Genomic DNA, 22,161 nt, shown 5'->3' with positions numbered 1-22,161 from the left:
CAGCTCCACTTGGTAAGAAAAAAGGTAGGCCTAAGAAAACTATAGCTGTTTCTTCTAGAACTGTGCAAGAGACATCTTTTTTGAATATGATTGACATACCAGTGCAAGAATTTTTGGAGGATGCTTCTTTATTGACTGATGGTTGTGGTGGCTGGCCAAAATCAGCCCCACTTTCATCATGAGGCTACTAAGTTGGAATTGTCAGGGTGTTGGGACTGACCTGACAGTTCAATCCCTTAGGGATATGCGGAAGAAGTACAGTCCTGTCCTAGCTAGTGTTTTTAATGGAAACTAGGAATAATTCTGATAAGTTGGAAGCGTTGAAAGGTTCAATGTCATTCAGTAATAGTTTTTATGTCAATCCTAGAGGCCTCTCTGGTGGTTTGGCTTTATGGTGGACTTCTGAGATTGATGTTGAAGTTTTGGATTATTCAAAAAACCTTATAAACATTAAGGTTACTGAAAAGTGTATAAGAAAGTCTTGGAGGGCGTCTTGTATATATGGCCCTCCCAACGATTTGGAGAAGTCTAAGTTCTGGGATTCTATGTCTTTGTATGCTCAGCAGATGGTGGATGATTGGTTATGTTTTGGTGACTTGAATGTCATGGCCTGGAACAATGAGAAGGAGGGAGGTAATTTACTGTCTTCTAGAGAGCTTAATTATCTTCAATCTTTCCTAAGAGTGTCTAACCTCATGGACTTGGGTTGCAATGGACTTAAATTCACTTGGGTGAATAATAGAGAGGGGGCTTGGGTGAAAGAGAGACTTGATAGAGCCCTGGCTAGCCCTAGCTGGCACTATACTCATCCCAATGTTCAAGTTTTCAACCTGCCTTATATGGGATCTGATCATTCTCCACTTTTGCTCAACACTGATTACAAGGAAATAAAATCTCCTCGAATTTTCAAGTTTGAGGCTAAATGGTTAGCAAAGGAGGAATGCAAAAGAATTGTGAAAGACTCTTGGAAATCTGCTGATACTGAACCTGGAGCTGAGAGATGGGTTCGAAATCTTAAAGCTTGTGCCAAGAACTTAACAGCTTGGAGTAAGAAGGATTAAGGTAATAATAGTAAAATGATTGCTGAGTTGATGAAATGCTTATATGATGAGCAAAATAAGCCCTGTGATGATATGGATAAGGCAAGGATTATGGATCTTACGAAGCAAATTAAACAGTTATGGGAGGGTGAAGAGCTTTATTGGAAGCAAAGGTCTAGGATTGACTGGCTCAAACATGGTGATAAGAATACCAAATTCTTTCATCTTTCTACAATTCAGAGAAGACAATTTAATAAGGTCTTGTGTATCAAGGATGAGAATGGCTCTTGGCTGGAGAAAGAGGATGATATTCACAAGGGTTTTCTGAGGTATTTTAAGAGACTATTTACTTCTGATGGGCCTAGGGATTGGTCTAAAGCTATTGCTAGTGTGAGACCAGTTGTTACTAATGAGATGAATCAGTCTCTTATGACCCATGTGTCTCTTGAAGAGGTCAAGACTGCTGTTTTTGATTTAGGAGCTTATAAAGCTCCTGGTCCTGATGGCTTCTCTGGCATCTTCTACCAGAAGCATTGGGAGATTGTGCATGAGGTTATTAATAAAGCTGCTACTGACTTCCATGCTACTGGCTCTATTCTTGGCCACTTGAATCATACAAGAGTGGTGGTAATACCTAAAGTCTCAGCTCCGGAGGAATTTTCACAGTTCAGGCCAATTGGCTGCTGCAACTTCTCTTACAAGATTCTTTCAAAAATCCTTGCTAACGAATTAAAAGGGTTCTTACCAGATCTTATTTCTCCTTTTCAAGGTGCTTTTGTTGCTCATAGGCAAATTCAAGATAATATTTTAATTGCACATGAAGCCTTTCATCACATAAAGCTTAAAAAATCTGGTGTTTTTGGGAAGTTGGGTCTAAAAGTGGATATGAACAAGGCTTATGACAGAGTGGAATGGGATTTTTTGGAGGCTACTATGCTTAAGATGGGGTTTGATGCTGCTTGGGTTCACTTAATAATGGCTTGTGTTCAGTCTGTTTCTCTTTCGATTAATATTAATGGTAAGCCAGGTTCTCTTTTTTCTCCCTCTAGAGGATTAAGACAAGGAGATCCACTTTCTCCTTATCTTTTTCTTTTTATTGGAGATGTTCTATCTTACATGGTTCAAGATGCAATTGCTAATGGGACTCTCGAAGGCATCAGACTTAGTAGACATGGCCCTATTCTTTCTCATCTGTTTTTTGCAGATGATTCCCTATTCTTTCTCAAAGCTACTAAGAATAACTGCATGGTGATGAAGCAACTTTTGGAAGATTATGGGATTGCCTCTGGTCAGAGAGTCAATTTTGCTAAGTCTTCCCTTTTCTTTAGCCCAAATACTGGTGATGATGTGATTGCTAATATCTGCTCTGTTTTGAATATGCCTGCTGCCACAAACCCTGGGAAATATTTGGGTTTACCAACAATTTGGGGAAAATCGAAAAAAGATGCTTTAGCTTTTGTTAAAGATTCGGTGGCAAAAAAGGTGAAGAATTGGAAGCAAGCCTTTTTATCATGCGCAGGTAGAGAAACTTTAATCAAGGCAGTTGCTAGTGCTGTTCCTGCCTATCCCATGGCGATTTTTAAATTTCCCCAAGCAGTTAGTAATGATCTTAACTCTTTATTGTCCAACTTTTGGTGGGGGCAAAAGGATGATGAGAGGAAAATACATTGGGTGAGTTGGGATAGATTGGGGTTACCAAAAAAGGATGGAGGTTTAGGCTTCAGGAATTTTGAAGATTTCAATTTGGCTCTTTTAGCAAAGCAAGCATGGAGATTGATTCATGAACCAGATTCTTTATGGGCTAGAGTGTTGAAAGGAATTTATTTCCCTCATACTGATTTCTGGCATGCTAAGAAGGGTGGGAAATCCACTTGGGCCTGGTATAGTTTGCTTGAAGGAAGAGATTTACTTGCCTCTGGTTCTAAATGGAAGATTTCCGATGGTTCTTCTGTGCACTTATGGCTAGACAATTGGATACCAGGTTACTCTTCTTCTCTTTTTCAATCTGATGTGGCTGGTGTTTCTAATGTCCCTAGTAGAGTTTCTTCTCTTATTGACACTGATACTTGGACATGGGACTTTAGTAAGGTTGAGTTTTATCTTGATTTGGAGATGCAGCAGAAGATTGAATCTATTGACCTTGGTCCTCGAAGGTTTGGAGATAGACTTATCTGGCCTTTGACTTCAAAAGGTTCATACACTGTCAGGTCAGGGTATATATGGAAGCATTCTCTGAGGAGAATTCCTAGACTGTGGTACATTTTCACTCGTCTCATCAATCTAATCCTAGACTGTGGAAGTTTCTTTGGAATGCTGAGACACTACCTAAGATCCAACATTTCTTATGGAGAGTTTTGAAGAATGCTATTGCTACTAAATGTAATCTTTTTCAGAAAAAGATCATCTCTAGCCCTATTTGTCCTCTTTGTAAGATTTCTCCTGAGACAGTGGAGCACATGTTGCTACTTTGCAGTTGGGTTGAGCCTGTGTGGTTTAATTGCTTAGGCTATCAGGTGAACAAGGCATCCGTTACATCTTTTGATGTTTGGCTTCTTGGTGTTTTAGATACTTGGAAGGATACTTCATCATTTCTTCTAACATGGATTTGCTTTATCACATGGTCTATATGGAAAGCCAGATGCAAGGCTGTTTTTCAATATGTGGAGCCTGATCCTCTGTTGGTTTGCCTCTCTGCACAGAGAGCTTGCTTGGAATTTCTTGATTCCCTCTCTCCTTCTGTGGTTTCATCTTCTGTCCTCCCATCTTCTTCTCAATTGTTATGGCGTCCTCCCTGTGATTTAAGTATCAAAGTTAACACTGATGGTTCTTGGATTAAAGAATCTCAGGAGGCAGGTATTGGGGTAGTGATGAGGAACAGTAGGTGTGAGGTTGTTGGTGGCTCTGCTAAACATTTTTTTGCTGAATCTTCTGTCTTAGTGGAAGCTATGGCAGTAAAAGAGGGTTTAATTTGTGCTAAGAATGGTGGTTTCTCTAATATTGAAGTGGAATCTGACTCACTGACAGTAATTCAAGCTTTGGATCGTTCTAAGAAGCATATGATTTGGCAGCTTGAACCTGTGATCCATGACATCTGGCAGCTGTCTTCTTCCTTTTCTTCTGTCAAGTGGTCTTGGATTCCTAGGAAAGCAAATGGGGCTGCAAATGCAGTTGCCTTGCTAGCTAGAGGGAAGAAGTGTCCAGAGGATTGGGTGGTATCACCCCCTTCTTCCTTGCTTGGTGTGTTGGTGGCTGATGGCTTACCTCTGGACTAGTGTTCCCTTATGTTTTGAGCAACTTTCTGATTTTATTTGGTTGCAGTTTCTTCCTTAGGTGTTATTTTTTGCTTGTTGCTTTTTAGAGTCATTATTTTATGGTTTAGTTGTTATTCTCCTTAGCTTTTGGTTGCTGCTTGTTAGTTTGATTCTGGTCTGTTTGTATTGTTTCTTTCGAGCCTGTGTGGCTGTTTTCAATGCAATCTTTCATTTCTTGGCCAAAAAAAAAAAAAAAAGTAAGTTTCACCACACCCTTCTCCATTCTTCCATATGACATTGCTTGCACCCGCAACAAAAAGACCAAAATCTTCATTTTCATAACATGCTGAAGCTGTCAAAAAGACAATTAACTCAAAAATTATAGTTTGAAACTTCTGTTAAAAATTTAGATTTCTGCTATAAGCTGTAACCTATTTTATTGAGCAAATTTTGAACGACAAACTAAATTTAAAGTTTGTCTATTGATATTTTTGTACAATATGTTGTGCAATACAATTAGTAAGCTAGAGAAATAGAAATGAACTAGCCCCTTTGCACGTAGTTACCTGCGCGCCAATTGCCTCTCTATATGTATATTTGTAATTTTGTTAAAATAAAAGGATTCAATGACAAAATATAACAAACAAAAAAATTATAACATTAAAACAAAAATGGCCGGGGAGAAACTGGTCTCTCCTCTTCTACACTAACTATTTAGTTTTTAGGCTTATTTGCGCAAATGTCCCTTGAAACTAACTTTTATTCACACTTTACCCATTTAAATTTTAATATTCTCACTTTGTCCCCTGAAATTTACAAACCTCATATTTCGTCAAGTCCGTCAATGGCTCTGTTAAAAAATCCAACGTGGCACTTACGTGGATGGGTATTCTGGTATTTTACTTGACGGAGTCATTGACGAATTGACTTGACGGAATATGACTTAGTGAAATTAAGGCCGAGTTTGTAAAATTCAGGAGGCAAAGTAAGAAGATTAAACTTTAAGAAGGCAAATTGAAAATGAAAGTTACTTTCAAAGAGCATTTGTACTAATAAGACTAGTTTTTATTTTAATTTCTAATTTAACATATTCTTATATACACTGTTTTATTCCTTGTTAACTAAATGCATTTTGTTTAGAATTTTAGTTGACAAAGGAAACTTTTAGAGTTTTTGAACTAAAACAGCCTTCTGGCTTAATTTATATATAATAACCTCTTAATACACACTGAAGCGCATGCTAATGGGCTACTCTGACAACCACGTACATATATGTTAACTAATACTATTGACTTATCATTTTTTTTTTTTTTATTTGTTTTGGCAGTTTGGCCACTTTCTCCTCCTTTGAAACATTCTTAAGGTGGTGGGAGAATTTTTCATAATTTCTTAATTTTGTTTTAATTCTTTCATTCTACAGGTATACCCTTATGTTATTAATCTGTTTTTATTTAACTATTTTGTTTAAAAAATGTCATTTGAGACTATTCAAAATTTAGTGAAGCTTGTAACACCAAAACCCTCTTTCTGGCTTTATAATAGTATAGATCTATAAAACATATAATTAAATAACATTAATTATGGGTGGAGCCAGGTTTAGAAAATGGCTTGGGCTAAATTGAGAGTGAGAAGGAAAGGTTGTACTGGACTCTAGACACTAAATTGAGACCCGTTCCTTGGGGGGTTTTAATCTCATGGATTTGATCTCTCATTCCTTAGATTTTAGGTTTTAACTGTCAAGTTTTAGGCAATCGTCCAAACTCAAGAGTTAAAACCTAAATTATAATCTTGAACGATGAATCTATACCCTAAAAGATTGAATCATGTTACAAATTGGATAAAAAATGGCAAACAATCACAAAAATGACAGGGCGTTTGTTCTTTAGTTAAATAACGGATATCCTGCACAAAAAATTTGTCTATATATATATATATGTATATATAGGTCTAGTGGTATTTCTCTCTATTTTTCATGGGATTTCAAATTCAAATCCTCTCTCCCCTAACTCTAACAAAACAAAAACTCAATACCATTACGATATTGAACATTTATTTTAACATACAAATATAAGTACTTACGAGTATATGGAGGTTTATAGAAAGTTGCAGTTCCCTGACTATAAATTATTCCTCCCCCGTAACAACCGACTAAATTCTGCAAATTGTAACCAAAGACCATCATTAAAGTTAGCATAATCATTCCCATTTTTATTTAGCAAAAGAAAACGAAAGCAACAGAATGTGTTTTTTTTTTTTTTTTGTTTACATATTAAACATAATGTTTCACTCTTATTTATAATAATTACAAATCATAAATACCTAGCTAGTATATATCTCTTATTCCTTCTCAAAGGCCAACAACATACGTTTTTCTTTCTTCTTTTTTTAAACCAAAAGGCCAGCGGTGGTTGATAGATATCAAATCGATCGCATCACACATTAATTCTTAAAAATTTATATATCTTTCTATACTCGCGCGATCATTTCTATACTTCAATATATAATGGCAAATCATTTCAAACTTTGTTAAATTCAATTTTATTCCTTTAATATTTAGAAAGTACACGATGTGATGCATGTGCAATTAATGTGATGAAAGTTAAGAGTTCGATATAAGGAAAGAGAGTTAATTGGGAGCGGAGAAAGAATAGAACTGATGCATAACATGTATATTCTTCTTTGTCTTTAATCTATTGGAGTATTATATATATTAGGCATTTCGGTCGATCGAGCAACATAGAGGGACTTATTATTATTATTATTTCCTTGCCAATTAATTCTCTTTTTTTGTGGTTTATTATTATTATTTTTTTATAAAGAGGAAATTACAGATTTAGTCCAGTTATTTTATACCTAGTTCCATTTTGGTCCACAATCTTTTTTAAGTTCTGTTTTGGTCCACTAATTGTTTCACTTGTTCAATAAAGGTCCAGATTTGTTTTCTCAAATTTGGCCTGCTTTTTACCCTATCAAATCTCACCCAAATTCAGCAAATATATACTTGTTTTAAAGCTATGCATTTCTTCTTTACAACCATATAAAGATCATTCAAATTGGAGTTCTAAAACTCAAGATAATTGACCCTAAAGTAGGGTACCCAAAACTGCCAATTTTTCAAATTTCACCAAATCTCAATTCTCTTAGATTATAATACTCCAAATTTGTTTTTATGACTAAGAAATGATGAAATATAACTTATACTTCAATTATAATTGAAGAAAACACAATCCAAAAGATTTAAAGTCACAAATCTGGACCTTTATTGAACAAATGAAACAATTAGTGGACCAAAACAGAACTTAAAAAAGATCGTGGACCAAAATTAAACTAGGTATAAAATAAGTGGACCAAATCTGTAATTTCCTCTTTTTATAAAAGAAGAATAGTAAACTATTTATAACCCCATATTTTGAACTTGATTAATTCAAAAACCCCACGTAATAAAACTAATTCAAAACCCCCTATTATGGATTTAATCTCTCCCAAAACCCCTGGTCAACTAATATCCATCAAAGTTTGACCCCCATTTTTTTAAATATTTCAGTTTTACCCATTTTTTTAATACTCTAGTTTCACCCTTTTATTGATTTCGTTCATCTACTTTTTTGCCCTTCTTTTTTACCATTGCTTCCTTCCCCAATTTGTAAGGGTAAATCCTTATTTTTTGATCCAATCTCCTCTTAAGGTATAGAATGGGCTTCGTGGAGGCGTTATTCCAAAATTTCGGAGCTAAACCATAACATAAACGCTAACAAACCAGGTATATACTTGTAATATTGAAACTTTTTTATTGACTTATTTATAAATGACCCTTTATTATGTGTATGAAGGTATAAAAGGAATTGTAAGTATTAGGGGGTTTTGAGAGAGTTTCTATATGGGTGGGGGTTTAGGCAAATTTAGTGGTTAGGGGGTTTAAAATTAATCACTAAAAGAAGTAAGCCAATAGTATTAAAAAAAATATGAAAGCCATTTTAATTGCATTACATTTTATAAAATGAGGATTAGTTTAAAAAGAGTTAAAAAAAAAATTAAAGATAATGATTATAACACCCAATTTTGGGCTTGCGCTTCCTGTGCAGCCCTATTGATTTTTCTGTTTTCCTGTGCAGCCCAGTTGTCTCTTTGCCGGCCCATTTATTTTTCTTCCGGTCCACTGTTTTCTTTCAAATGCCATTTTTACCCTTACTGTTATAAATCGTTATTTTTGAATGCGCGGGATCATAGCTGCTCTGTGCCTCTGCTCGTAAAACTGAGCTTCGTTACTCGATCGATCAAGCTTTGTGTAGTCGATCTGGTATGGTTTTTGTCTCTCTCTCTCTCTGTCTCTCTCTGTCTCTCTTTATCTCTCTCTCTCTCTCTCTCGGTTTGTGCTTCATCTGGTATGGGTTTTGTATTGGTGTTTGATTTCAATTTCTGTATTTTTTGAATTTTAGATTGATTGATTGAAGATTTTCGATTCAGAATCTGTTTGTTTTTGGCTCTCTGTCTCTCGGTTTGTGCTTCATCTGGTATGGTTTTTGTATTGTTCTTTGATTTTCGATTTTTGTATGTATGGAATTTTACATCGATTGAAGATTTTTACGTTTAGAATCTGTTTGTTTTTTGTTTTGATTAATGATTTTAGGGTGTGGCTTTTGTTTTATTTTTTCATTGTGTTTGTTGTTGTTATTAGAATTGATACTGTTTGAATTGTTATTGTTATTGTTACTGCATGTTCGTAACTTTTTAGTTTTGGTTATTTTTTTTGCTTTTTTAGGTATCATGGATTCAAATTTCGTTGCGAGGGTTATTTACTGTTCTCAGACTGTGGTTTTGCCACTGTCTGTTAGTTGGAGTTTTTGTGGTTTGTGCAATTTGATTTGCACAAAGTTTAGTATGTTGAAGATTGGTTCGTTTGTGTTGAAATATGTTCTTGGCGGTCAATCTGGATGTGTATTGGCAGATGATCAGGACTTGAAGATGTTGTTTACTTGTTTGTCATTATTCAATGCACAAATAGTTGATATTTTTGTTACTGACAGTGGTTCTAGTAGCAATTCTTTGTGTTCTGCTGATAGTGGTGGGATTTCAACAAGTGATTCAGCAATTGTTGAAAATGATTATCTAGGGTGTTATAAGGCTGAGGCGGAGAAGGTTTATTTGACCAAGGCTTGGGAAGGGTATATTGAAGGTGTTGGTCAAAGATTTGAAGGTGGTGTCATTGAGTTTAGGGAGAAGTTGTGCAAGTATGCTATTGAGATGGGTTTTAAGTTTGTGTATATTAAAAATGAAAAAACTCGTGTGTATGCTGAGTGCTTTAAGAAGCTTTCTGATGGTTGTCATTGGCATGTAAAGGCGTATCTTTGTAGAGTCAATGGTTGTTTTTACATTAGGCATTTGGATAATGTTCACACATGTCGTGGTGTGATTCGGGAAACAAAGTCTGAAAGATTGGTTTCTCGTATTGTGAAAAGTATTGTCGTTGATGATATTAGGTCTAATCCTGGGAAGAGGCCAATTGATATTGTGAAAGACATTAAAAATAGCTATGGTTTAGATGTGTCATACCGTACTGCCTGGTATGCTAAGGAGTTGGCAAAAGATGTTGTTTATGGTGATGACAAGGAGTCATACAAGCAGCTTGTTTGGTATTTGAAATCTTTGGTATTGAGTAATGATGGTACTGTTGCGAAATTGCAAGTGGATGGTGAGACACAACGTTTTCAGAAGCTGTTTATCTGTTTTGGTGCTTGCAAGAAGGGATTCATGGCATGTAGGCCGATGCTTTTTCTTGATGGTACTTTTTTGAAAAACAAGTTCAAGGGCCAATTGCTTGCTGCTACTGGAAAGAACGGAAATGAAGGTAATTTATTTGCTTTTAATGTGATTGTTTTTTGTGAATTTGTTTTGTTTTCATTCTGATTTGAAGTGTTAAAACTGTCTGATTTAATTGCTACTGTCAGTTAGTAGCTTTCTTATAATGCTTTGTTTTTGCAGGTTTCTATCCTCTTGCCTTTGGAATTGTGGATTCGGAGACTGAAGATAATTGGACGTGGTTCATGGAAAGGTTGGCTGATGTTTTGGTTCCTCAAAAGCGGATAGTTACTTTCATTACTGATCGGAATGCTGGTCTCATCAATGCTATTGCTACTGTTTTTCCGGGTTGGCCTCACAGTTTTTGTTTTCAGCATTTGAAACGTAACATTGCAAATAGGTATCCGACAACACACAATAAGTATATGCGTGAGAGGGTTTTATTTTTGTTCATGTGTTGTGCTTATGCACGTACTGAGGAGGCATTTAACTTATCTGCTGGGAAGCTGGAGGCAGAGGGTGGTCGTCCTGCTATTGACTTTTTGGCAGAAGCACCATATGAAAAATGGTCTAATGCGTTTTTTAAAGGTAACAGGTATGGGGAAATGTGCAACAATGTGTCCGAGTCATTTAATTTTTGGATTTTGGAGCTGAGGTCCCTCCCCATTTTAGATATGATTGAAGGCATTAGAACCAAAGTGATGGAGAATATGGCAAATCGAAAAATAGAGGCAGAATCGTGGTCTACTGAGCTTTGTCCTAATTTGGAACTGAAGTTGAGAGAGAGATCCAAAGTTGGTTTGCACTGGAAGGTGATTCGATCTTCATCTCATGTCTACCAAGTTGAAGGGAAGGTGACTGTGTGTGTAGATTTGGAAAAGAAGACTTGTTCATGCCATGAGTGGCGTGTTTCAGGTTTCCCTTGTGCTCATGCTTTTGCTGCCATTCAGAGACATGGAGCTTCAATGTACAGTTTCATTGACAGTTATTTCAAGACGGAGTCTTTTAAGGGTTCTTATGAGTTTCCAATTTTTCCGGTTCCAAATATTTCTCAAGCATTATATGATTTTAGTCAAGATGCTATGATAGTTCAGCCTCCTATTACTAAGAGACCTTGTGGTAGGCCAAAGACAAAGAGGGCGAAGTCTATAGGTGAAGAAGCTGCTCGTGCCAGAAAGTGTAGTCGCTGCGGAAAACCTGATGGTCATAACCGGAAGACATGTAGAGAGCCAATTTAGTTTTATGGTTGCTCTAGGTTTTAGTAATAATGGTACTGCGTGACAGTTTATTGGTTTATAGGTTTTAAACAATTGAGGAAATTTTATGCATTGGCAATATGTGACTTGATTAATAGGAGCCCATTTGTAAATGATATTTTGGATAGATATTTTTTGTTACAGTTGCATAGTAACATTTTGTTACTATGTTGTTTTGGCTTTTGGAAATGATATTTTTTCATCTCTTAATTTTTGTTTATGTTATTCTTATGATTTTAAATTGTTGTGCTTGTTTTAATATGGTGGTTTGTGAAGTCCATGCATGTTTTGTGTTTCCCTTGTTACTGTTTTAATCACGTTTTTTGTTACTGCCTGGCAGTGGCAATTGCATATTGTTACTGCCTGGCAGTGGCAATCATATATTGTTCCATCGTTTGGCAGTGTCAACCTGTTAAGCATTTTAAAATTCAATATAAAAAAGACAAAAGAGTTCAACATAGGAATAAAATTCTGCAATATGTTTGAAACAAAAATACATAAACTTGAATTTTAAAACATAAAAAAGCAGTAGGTAAAGTCCTTCTTCGGCACAGCACAGAGTGTGATCAGTCCTTCATCTGGATTTTCTTGAAGGATTGAAGTTGCTGCGAAGTCCAGCTTTGTTCATGGTTAATGAACCTTTCAATTACATTTGCTTTGAACTTTTGAATGTCCTTTTTTGTGATTTTGTTGTTATTCAGCTCTTCTTTTGAAACTTTGTCCATATAATACATGACAAAGACCCCACAATCCAATCTGCAAATTATAAAATTGAATGGCATCAGTTTAAGATTATTTTTTTCATAATTTTGTTGAAATTGATCTATATGCATATGGTAGACGACTTACGATGTCTCTGACTGCTGTGGACAAATTTTAGATTGGTGAAGTTCGTAGTCATTGCTGAAGTCTTTCAACCATCTGAGTGTTGCTTCATTGTCATCTGTGAGCTCAACTTCAGTGAATTTGAGCTCTCTTGCAGTGCTTCTTTTGTTTAGCTTTCTTCTTATTCTTGATTCTAGAATACTATCCGCTACTTCCTGCATGACATAGATCCAGCTGTCCACGCGCGCTTTCTGCATTTTAAAGTACATTGTTTTTAAAATTTAAACACATTTCATATCAATCTTTAAGTCCATAGAATTTAGTTTTATGAAATCTAAACACATTTCATACCAGTCTTTGGGCTTTTTTGTAGCATATATCCATCTCGATCCTTCTTTGCTTCATGGGGTTGAAGTGAAGCCAATTTCCCGCATCCTTGTCCATCACAAGTAGTGTGTGATGAAAAGCTTCAGAAGTGACCATTGGGATGAATATCTTGTCCGACTTCCCCAAGCAATTAAGGAGAGGTTCAAAAAGGAATTGTTCTATCCCCAACTGATCATCTTCTGCATCCTTAATCTGTTATTGAATTGCCACTGACTGTCAGTAACAATGATGAAGTCTTGGTTAATTTTGAGTAATGAAGTTTTAAATGAACTTACTGAAGCAAAGGTTGTGAGGAATGTTGACTTTGCAGGTGTTTCAGATTCTATTTTGTCCATTTCCTCTTGCAGTAGTTCTCCAAATGCATCAATCATCTGGTATGCAAGATTTAAACAATGTTAAGTAGTTGACAATAATTTTTACTCTTTAAATTAATTTGAGTTTGTGTAGAAATTGGTCTTACATTGTTTGTCACTGCATTGTCCATGATCAAGTTTAGAACATCTTGTCTAGAGACTGCACTGATTCCACCTTCTCCTTTCTGCCATAGTAAGGTGCTGCATAAACAGTATATTGTAGTCAGTAGCTTAAGCTATTGTTACTGCCTTGCAGTGGCAATCAGGTGTTTTAAAATTCAACATAAAAATGCAATAGTACCTGTGTGGGGCATTTGTCCAAAATTCAATTAGGAGTTGTTGAACTCTTTCATTCAATAATTTGAAGACCGGATACTTTGACCACTTTATGTTTTCGAGATTTGCTCTTTTTGCAGCTTGTAGTGTTAAGTCTGTATCACCTTCCTGGGTCAGGTCATCATCTTCTTGTGTCAGGTCCAGGTCCAAATCAAAGTTTGGTTGTTCACTTTTTCCTTTGCCTTTTTCAGCTCTTGTCATTATCTTTCTTGTTTTGTGTGGCAATTCTGGTACGTCTTTTCTTGCAGCTTTCTTCTTCTTCCTTGGTTCAAAGTTGTATTCATATATATCATCAACCTTCCTAACTCTGTCTTCTCTCTCCTTTAACCTTCCCAGCATTGAGTATTGTACAATTGCAAGGCAGGGAGAAGACTGTTCAGGTTGATTCTGTGCAGGTAGATTGGGAGTTAATTGAACTGATGCAGCATTCTCAAAGGCAAAAGATGGTGAAGGCTCATCTTGATGCTCAGAAGAGTCTTCAGCTGTATGCCCTTGTTGAGGAGTCCTTGCAGCTTGAGGCTCATGTTGATGCTCAAAAGAATCTTCAGCTGGATGCTCTCCTTCCATTTGCTCGTCTCTTTCAGGTGACCTTTGTGCTTGGCACTCAATGTTCCCACTGTTAACCAACTTCTCTATCATCTCTTTCTGTCTTGAAATTGTTTCTTTCAGCTTCTCAATCTCTTCAAAGAGTGATTTTTTTTTGGCCTCTTGGACTTGTTGTTCCTCTATATCACTTCTTCTCTTTTCTTTCTCTTCATTGAGTAATTGCTTAACTTTGTTGTTCATCATTTTCAATTTCTTATTTTCTTGGCTCAGTTCATAATTGTCACTCTTGAGTTTCCCAATTTCTTCCTTTGCAGTGAGAACCATTTGCCAATAACTAGCATTTTTCTCATCAAGTATGGCATTGTAAGTGGTGAGTTGTTTAATCAATTTTTTGCCAATGACTTCATCTTCATCTTCATTGTGATCTTCATCTTCATCTTCATTTACCACTAATGTCTTTAATTCCTTTATGACTTCTTCATAGATGTTACGGAATTCTTCCATGTCCTTCTTATTCCCCCTACTGATTTGCTCACTTTCAAAGCGGTCTAACTGCATGCATAAAAGAAAATGTTAGTGTTTGCCATATTGTTACTTTGATAAAGTGGCATTTTATTACAAACGGAAATGTGAAATTCCAGTTGTTACTACCTGGAAGTAACAATTAGAATCCCACATATTTGACAGTAGGAAATAGGCACACCCCAATATGAGAAATTCCAATTGTTACTACCTGGAAGTAACAATTAGAATCCCACATATTTGACAGTAGGAAATAGGCACACTCCAATATGAGAAATTCCAGTTGTTACTACCTGGAAGTAACAATTAGAAATATGCATAGGCAGTGGCAATTTCTGGTTTGCAGGTGTTTGTTATTGTCTAATAGTGGCAACTTATAGAACAAAAATGCACAATAAATATGCAGTGGCGTTTTGTTATTATTTTTGAATTCTTACCCAAGCTTCGAGTGACGGTGACGGTTCTACTTCCACTTCCTCCTCTTTGTGTTTTTTATCTAACCAATCTTGGAGTGTCGGTTGTGGATCTTTATCTTCTTCTGATTCTTCTGTGTCTCCTAGCCGGCATGTTTCCTCATTAGTTGGTTTCTCCCCTCTTTCTTCATCATCAAACATGTTCTTCACAATTTAAAGTGAAGATTGTTAGTGTTTTGGTTTTGAAAATAGTTACTAGTATAAAGTAACTATATTTTGTTTTGCTTTTTTACCTCAAAGTCTTCAAGTGTGTAATGTTTCAACTTGAGATTGAGATCATCCAGATCCCATTTGACTATGCCAGGAGTTTCCTCCTCTCTGCCCTTGATTGGATTAATGATGTTTGTCTTTTTGCATATCCAATACTGGAATTCATCAAAGAGAAAAATCGTACAAAAATGGTTAAACATAGTGTCTAAAATAATACATTCATATTTAATGAATTCAGTTTAGTGCTTACCAGTATGGCAACGACACAACCAGCCATTGATTTACTGTCTTTGCACAATGATTTGTGCAAGTAATCATGCACTCCCTTTGCCCATGCTTTATGTACCATTCCATCCAAGTCTTCAGCATGCTTGACCAAGTCCCAAGCAAGGTGGTATCCAGAGTTTGGGAATAGGAAAGTAGCCAACAGGTACAAAATTATCAGACGTACAACATCGTCACTGTTGTCTTTCAGTCTTCTCTTCCTTGAAGTTTTCTGATTCCCTGCTGGTGTCTGAGGTTGTTTTCCTTCCTCTACTGCTTTATAGAGAGCATTTTGCACTGAGGTTCTATTTATCCTTTGTTCATCATCCTTAAAGTGATCTGTAATGAACTTGGATTTCTTGAAACCTTTTTTTGTCAAAACAACTTCATTTCCCAATTCTGGCAGCCCAAATAAATCAGCAATGTCACTTGTTGTAAGTTCTACTTCCTTGTTACCAAAATGGAACTTCTCTGTTTCCTTGTTGTATGCTTGGATGAAGAATCCAACACCGTCATCTGATTTCACAGGGTTGCTTCCCATCATTTCATTACGAAATGCATTTATAAGTGGCCAAAAAGGTGTTTTTTGTAGCTTTTCGTATGCCTTGGGAGTCAGGTCATCTTTAATTTTGTCCATAGCACTTTGGAATGCAACCATGTTGCACCTGTACTGAATTTTTCCGGACTGTTTTGGTATAATGGTTTTTTCTTTTGCACTTGTTATTGCCCTTCTTGTGGCCATTTTCTTTGAATCCTGCAATAAAGCAGATAGTTACTACCAAATGTGAGATTCCAATTGTTACTACCAGCCAGTAACAATTCCACTTCCTCCACTTTTCAGTCCTAAGTATCCTCACTGTTTTCCCTCAGTAACAATTCAAATGCAACACTGTTTTTAAGTCTAACCAAATGCCCCAGTCTGCAATAAAGCAGATAGTTACTACCAAATGTGAGATTCCAATTGTTACTACCAGCCAGTAACAATTAGACTCCCACATATTTGTCATTGGAAAATCTGCATAGGCAGTGCCAATATCTAATTTGTGAGATTCCAATTGTTACTACCAGCCAGTAACAATTCCAGGCAGTGGCAATACATAGGTAGTGGAGATATCTAATTTGTCAGATTCCAATTTTTACTACCATCCAGTAATGATTAGAATCCCACCAAATGTGAGATTCTAATTGTTACTACCAGCCAGTAACAATTCCACTTCCTGTTTTCCCTCAGTAACAATTCAAATGCAACACTGTTTTTAAGTCTAACCAAATGCCCCAGTCTGCAATAAAGCAGATAGTTACTACCAGCCAGTAACAATTAGAATCCCACATATTAGATATTAATCTATATCAATTAGACGACTACCATATGCATATAGATCAATTAGTATCCCACATATTTGACATTTGGGAATATTACATAAACATAGGCAATTTAACCAGACAATGACATATATTACCAAGCAAGGCAATAGTACCTGTTTGTCAGTAGCTTCTTCTTCTTCTTCAATGTTTTATTGAGGTAGCTTCTTCTTCTTCTTCTTGGATAATGTTGGTCAGTAGTTATTAGGGTTTCCTTCTATTTTCGAGTCTGGAAAACCATTAAAAAGCAACCGTTTAGTAAATATCGAAATGGGTTTATGACTATTAGTAGATATTGACAATACTGTCTTTCATTGAAATGGGTCTAGGTTTTTCGTTGAAAATTGTTTTTGGTACTCGGTTCAATATGTAATGTTTTGTAGAAGAAATTGTACCTGGAAGTCAGTAGCTATTGAGGTAGAAATTGGGTGTCGCTTCTTCTTCTTCCTCGACAATGGTGGTCAGTAGCTACCAGGTGTTGTTTCTCTTTGCTTGAATCTCTCGTTCAGAATAGGTCTGTGGTTTTTTATTCTTCAAGGCAATCGAAAACGGTTTTTGTTCTTCGTGTTTGTGATTCCAGAAGGCTCTGTGATTTTGTTGTGATTATAATCATCTGCTAATACAGTTTAAAGACGTTTTAAGAGGTTAATTGCAGTTATGGCAATTAACGGATAGTTAAAGGAACCGGTGGCAGGGCCCGTAATTTTGCTGCTTTTTAATGGTTTTTGTTGCGAGTGTTCCTGGCCATTTTAAAAGTGGGCCGCGTTGGTACCGCATTTTTTCAACTGGGCCGCACAGTCAGGGTTATTTAATATTTGGGCTTTAAAAAAAAAAAACCCAAAAAATTATAAGTAATGAGTTTGAAGGATTTTAGGTTAAATGATGAGTGCTAATAGCATTACTCTTTATAATATAAATACGTAGTGCTTAATTATATATTTTTGCTCCAATCCTTTCCCAAAAAAAAAATTGATCTAAGAAGAAGCTAATGACGATTAGGTACAAAAGTGAAATCACAGATCCAAGGGCGGATCCATGTTGTGAGGCAGGGGGTCGGGCAACCCCCAACGCCGGAGCACAAAGCTTAAATCCACCTTTCGTAGCCACCAGTGACCCCCTAAAGCTCTGGATGACGACCCCCCGTGCTCTGGCCCGTGACCTCTTGCTGCCCAGTCGTCCACCAAGTGTTTGATGAAAAGCCTAAGTAGGGAGCAGCCATCAGCCATCTTCTTTTTAATGATTCCTTTTTAAAAAATTGATACAATTGTTTCCAACTTTCAGGTTAAATGAACAATCTTGCTTGCAGCCTAACCAATCATAGGGCCTTCATCCTAAAATGTTAAACTGATATGTTGCTTTAGCTGAAGGTGTTCCAACAGAATTAGAAGGAACATGAACTAAAATATTAAGAATTGAAAGAATAACTGATATAAATTTTAATACGAAGGACTCACATTGAAAATAGAACGACCAAATTAATATTTTCAGCAAATTAGTGTTATGCATACCAATGGTGAGCAAAATTATTTTCCTAACCATTGGCATAAAATGTAGCTCACTAAAATAATTATAGGTAGGACCTTAGATCACCCTTTCTCTAGCGTAAAACATAGCGTTCATTTCATTAGCTAAGCTTGAGACCTTGGGCAATTGTTGATTTGCTTCATTAGCATAAAACATGCCTATGCTTTTTACTGAACTAAAAACAAACAAAAAAGATATATGAATCTTAAACTAGCTGTGTGTCTATATATTTTCTTGACATGCTTTGTACCTGTTGAAAATGGAATCAAACACTAGCTATGCTTTGTACCTGCAGTATATTGGACACCAGTAGAGGGCAACCAAAGGTCTCCTTTGATAAATTCGGCCACTGTATAGTTCTTGGCCTCAGTAGACTCATTAAATACATGATAGCCCGGCCACTTAACCCGGCTCTCCAAGCCCGCTCCAGGCCCATAATTCTTGTACTCACCATAAAACAACGAGTCCAAAGCATAACTACCATTCCACTCAAGCCACCCTTCGGGCCTTATGACGTCGCTCAAGAAAGATTGCATGATGACTGTTCGTGTATGTAGGGGTAGAGTTAACAGAGGCAGCCAATAGGTCCGAATCCGCAGTGATGTTGCAGAATTGGATGGAGAAGCCCGTGGGCTCATTTGGGTACTTACGGCCTTGGGCCGTGATGGTGGTCTTTTGTTTTGGTTGGCCTTGTCTGGCCCGAATTTCGCAGTTTTGGAAAACAACAGTGGCGTCACCAAAGATGAAGTCCACAGTGCCGCTGATTTTGCATTCGCGAAAGAATTGGCGGTTGCTGTGAGTGTAGAGTGTGTCTTGGTAGCCCTGAAAGCCGCACCGGTAGAACACCGATAGGTCTGCGTCGGACCGGATCTTTGGCCCTGCAGTGTTCTCGAACATTATGTCTTGTGCTATAAATGTTGTGCTACTGACAACTGAATACAAAAAACAGGATCAATATAATGTATAAAAACATATATTTGTATCACATTTTAACATTGTAGAATATGTGCCGGTTACATACAATTTCTTGTCGGAACCAACAATGTATATATATATATATATATATATATATGTTTCTGTGTGTAGGTTTCACTTATATTGTGATGGGTTTTGAGAAATCATTGACCAACGCATATGACATATTTAGAATAATCACATCGAAATAAATTTGCATGTACGTACATATTATTAGCATTGAGATACATATTTAATATAGGATGACAGTTAATGTTTGATGTATCTTTTTTTTTTTTTTTTAGAAGAAATGTTTAATGTATCTTCAAATAAAAATACGACGAATTTGCATATGCGGATTTCACTTCTATAAGAGATACGATACACATGATATAAAACGTGGTCCAAATTAAGAAGTTTAATTAATTAAATTCAATAATTAAGATGAATCAAACATATGCTTAATTACCAAAGGTTGCAGAACGAAATGTGGTCCAATTGCCCTCATGACTGCGATTACCAGAGATTATAGTAGCATCCATACCAGCTCCAATCATCATAAGGTTCCATTTTTCACTCTTGACCTCCACATATTCTTTGTACACCCCTCTCTTGATGTATATGACATGGCGGTGCGGGCTGTGATCGGGTGCTGCTAACACTGCCTCCTGCACGTACACTTGTGAAATTCCCAGTCCCATCTTGGGCTACTATGGCATCCACAGCTACCACATCTGCTTGTAGCAGCTTTCGGTCCTCGTTTTGAACCCATGAAGGGATTTGGCCATTAGGGTCGTCGTCGTGTTGATTGGAAACTTGGTCAGGGTGCACTTTGGCTAATAGGTCTTGGACCATATAGGTTATTTGGTTAAGGCCAAAGGACACCAACGTTTTGATGAAAATGCTGTTGGTGCCATTAAGCCCTTCACTGCATGTGTCCTGGTTAGCCAGTGCAGCACTCAACCACGTCCTCAGATCAGAACTTAGATTCCCGGCGCCGCCGTTATCTTTGCCTACAGATAAATCAATGCATGAAAAGGTGTGTCTTGGTTAATAATTAGTATAACTTGTTCAGCTGAAAATCATATAAAATGTTGGTGGACTGCAAACTGCAAAGATTTATGCAAATCAAAAATTGCATATATATGTGACATCCATCAAGCAGTTTTGTGTTGTGCAGCTGATTACTCCGACCACACACTTTTTCAGTTTTTCGGTTACGGATTCGTCAAATATGTAGATATTTCTCTCAATTTAGCAACGTATATCCCGTCAAGTAAGTATGAATATTGAGTTTTAAAAATATATATATAATTATATGTTTATATATAGAGATTAGTAGTGTGTGCTTCTCTTCTTTATATATGATTTAATTAGCTGATAGTCATGTGAGATTACATACATAACCCTAAGCTAGCAACTTCTCCAACATTTGGGTTTGATTTGTGCAAGAAAAATTAATATCATAACCCAAAGATAAATGTGTGGCTTGCATGCAGAGCAAAATCATTTATTTATTTAATGATAGCTTAGATTAAATCCGCACCATGACCCCTGAACCAAAATATATTTCAAAGTACCCAAAATAGGTCGAATATATTGTCAAACACCTAAAGAAAATGTTAAATAATTAACCAAAAGATAAAAAACAAAGTATCAATTTGAGTGAGATGTTAATTAAAAAAGAATTCTCTTATAAGCTAGCATAGGCAACATGCATATATATGAACATATTACAAGGTTTTAATAGAAGTTTAATTTTGTAATAATAAGCACGTACTTGACTGATTCTGTGAAGCAGAGAGAGACAAGTCCAACTCGTCGGCGGTAAATCCGAGCAAATCAAGGCAGTCGGAGATGGCATTAGAAAGGCGAAAATCTCCAAAAGTCACATTTGCAAACGGAGAGAGATTGGAGGCTAACTGTTGTACAACATCGATGGTGACCCTGAGAGAGCCAGCAAATTCCGATGGAGGAACCTTCAAGAATTCTGAGTACTGTATATCATTTGTGAAATTATTGCCGCAGCTAACAAATGGGGTACTACTACTGAAGGCACATAATAATATTATTAGCACCTACAAGAGCTTCCCTGAAGCCGTTGACACAAAAATTAATGCAGGTTGAGGGTGGCCTGGAGGGTCTATTTTATATATATATATATATATATATATATATATACACATCCATATATGTGTGACCTGTATAGTGTAGATGCTGTTCAAATTTCAATCTCTCGATCACTTACTCAAAAATAATCAAAATCCACATGTAAATCCAAAGAGGGGTTTTTTTTAATTCTTTGGTGCATTCTCATCATATGATCATCACTGATTCACTATTGGTCACTTGTACTTTTCAAATGGACTAACAAAGCAAGGCTAGCTAGCTGGCCCCCGTTTTGAGTGGTTCGCTACGTACACTTACTGATTTCACGTTTCTTTTCGTACGTTTGTTTAATATAGCTAGATTTGTAAATGAGTATGAGATATTAGATTAAAAAAAAAATGAGATTTCATTTTTATGTTTAGCAAGCACACTCTCATCCCTTGGAAATTCATTTATTACAAACTAATTTTCATGACCAAATTATCTCATTATAAATTGAACATATCATTTTTCTCATGAAATATAAATTGCAAGTTTGAATAATTTTGACTATACAAATAAATACAGAATTACTATTAGAAAATTAAATAAATATTTATTCTTATCACTGCACAAATCAATATTTAAATGCATGAGAATTTCACGAGTTCTATTTCTAGCGCTTTCATACTAACGAGTTACGATGATTTTTCAATGAAGACCTAAAAAATGAACAATTTAAATTATGAGAGTACGTTATGTAGTGGGCTCAGAAAAGTAGTTAGTGTCGTATAATCTTACTAATTAATTTACTCTAAAACATTTTTAATATACATATATAATTATATATACAGTCAATTCTAAAACCATAATCAATTCTATAGCCGGAAAACATTTAATTAATTTCTTTCTTGGCTGAATATCTACTACTCCTAGCTAATAAGTCAGATCCGTGGAAACCAATCCCCATCCCA

The 22,161-nt window shown here is 36.2% G+C and overlaps 2 protein-coding genes and 1 pseudogene across 3 annotated transcripts; 2 read left to right on the top strand and 1 right to left on the bottom strand.

Moving 5' to 3' along the window:
- Positions 1-284: 284 nt before the first annotated feature.
- Positions 285-1,061, top strand: LOC147293421 (uncharacterized). The gene has a single exon (XM_086231069.1). It carries the CDS (start codon positions 285-287, stop codon positions 1,059-1,061), a length of 777 nt encoding a protein of 258 aa, XP_086087195.1.
- Positions 1,062-9,055: 7,994 nt separating this feature from the next.
- On the top strand, positions 9,056-11,325 carry LOC147293420 (uncharacterized). Its single transcript, XM_086231068.1, has 2 exons — positions 9,056-10,136; positions 10,271-11,325. Exons 1-2 carry the CDS (start codon positions 9,056-9,058, stop codon positions 11,323-11,325), a joined length of 2,136 nt encoding a protein of 711 aa, XP_086087194.1.
- A 7,080-nt stretch (positions 11,326-18,405) lies between these two features.
- LOC147293419 (pectinesterase/pectinesterase inhibitor PPE8B-like) lies at positions 18,406-21,285 on the bottom strand (annotated as a pseudogene). The gene is made up of 3 exons (XR_015120241.1): positions 20,880-21,285; positions 19,569-20,112; positions 18,406-19,077 (listed from the first exon to the last, which is right to left on the bottom strand). The product of XR_015120241.1 is annotated as a pectinesterase/pectinesterase inhibitor PPE8B-like (transcript).
- Positions 21,286-22,161: the final 876 nt, after the last annotated feature.

The sequence above is a fragment of the Dryas octopetala genome, chromosome 2, assembly GCF_963921425.1.
Source record: "Dryas octopetala chromosome 2, drDryOcto1.1, whole genome shotgun sequence".
NCBI classification, from domain to species: domain Eukaryota; kingdom Viridiplantae; phylum Streptophyta; class Magnoliopsida; order Rosales; family Rosaceae; genus Dryas; species Dryas octopetala.
This window is presented reverse-complemented; position numbering and strand designations above follow the sequence as displayed.

What these genes read in the sequence shown, in the direction of transcription:
- LOC147293421 (XM_086231069.1), top strand. Translation starts at nt 285, where the DNA reads ATGGAAACTAGGAATAATTCTGATAAGTTGGAAGCGTTGAAAGGTTCA.
- LOC147293420 (XM_086231068.1), top strand. Translation starts at nt 9,056, where the DNA reads ATGGATTCAAATTTCGTTGCGAGGGTTATTTACTGTTCTCAGACTGTG. An exon ending in TGGAAAGAACGGAAATGAAG is followed by an intron (nt 10,137 to 10,270) that starts GTAATTTATTTG and finishes TTGTTTTTGCAG; the next exon opens with GTTTCTATCCTCTTGCCTTT.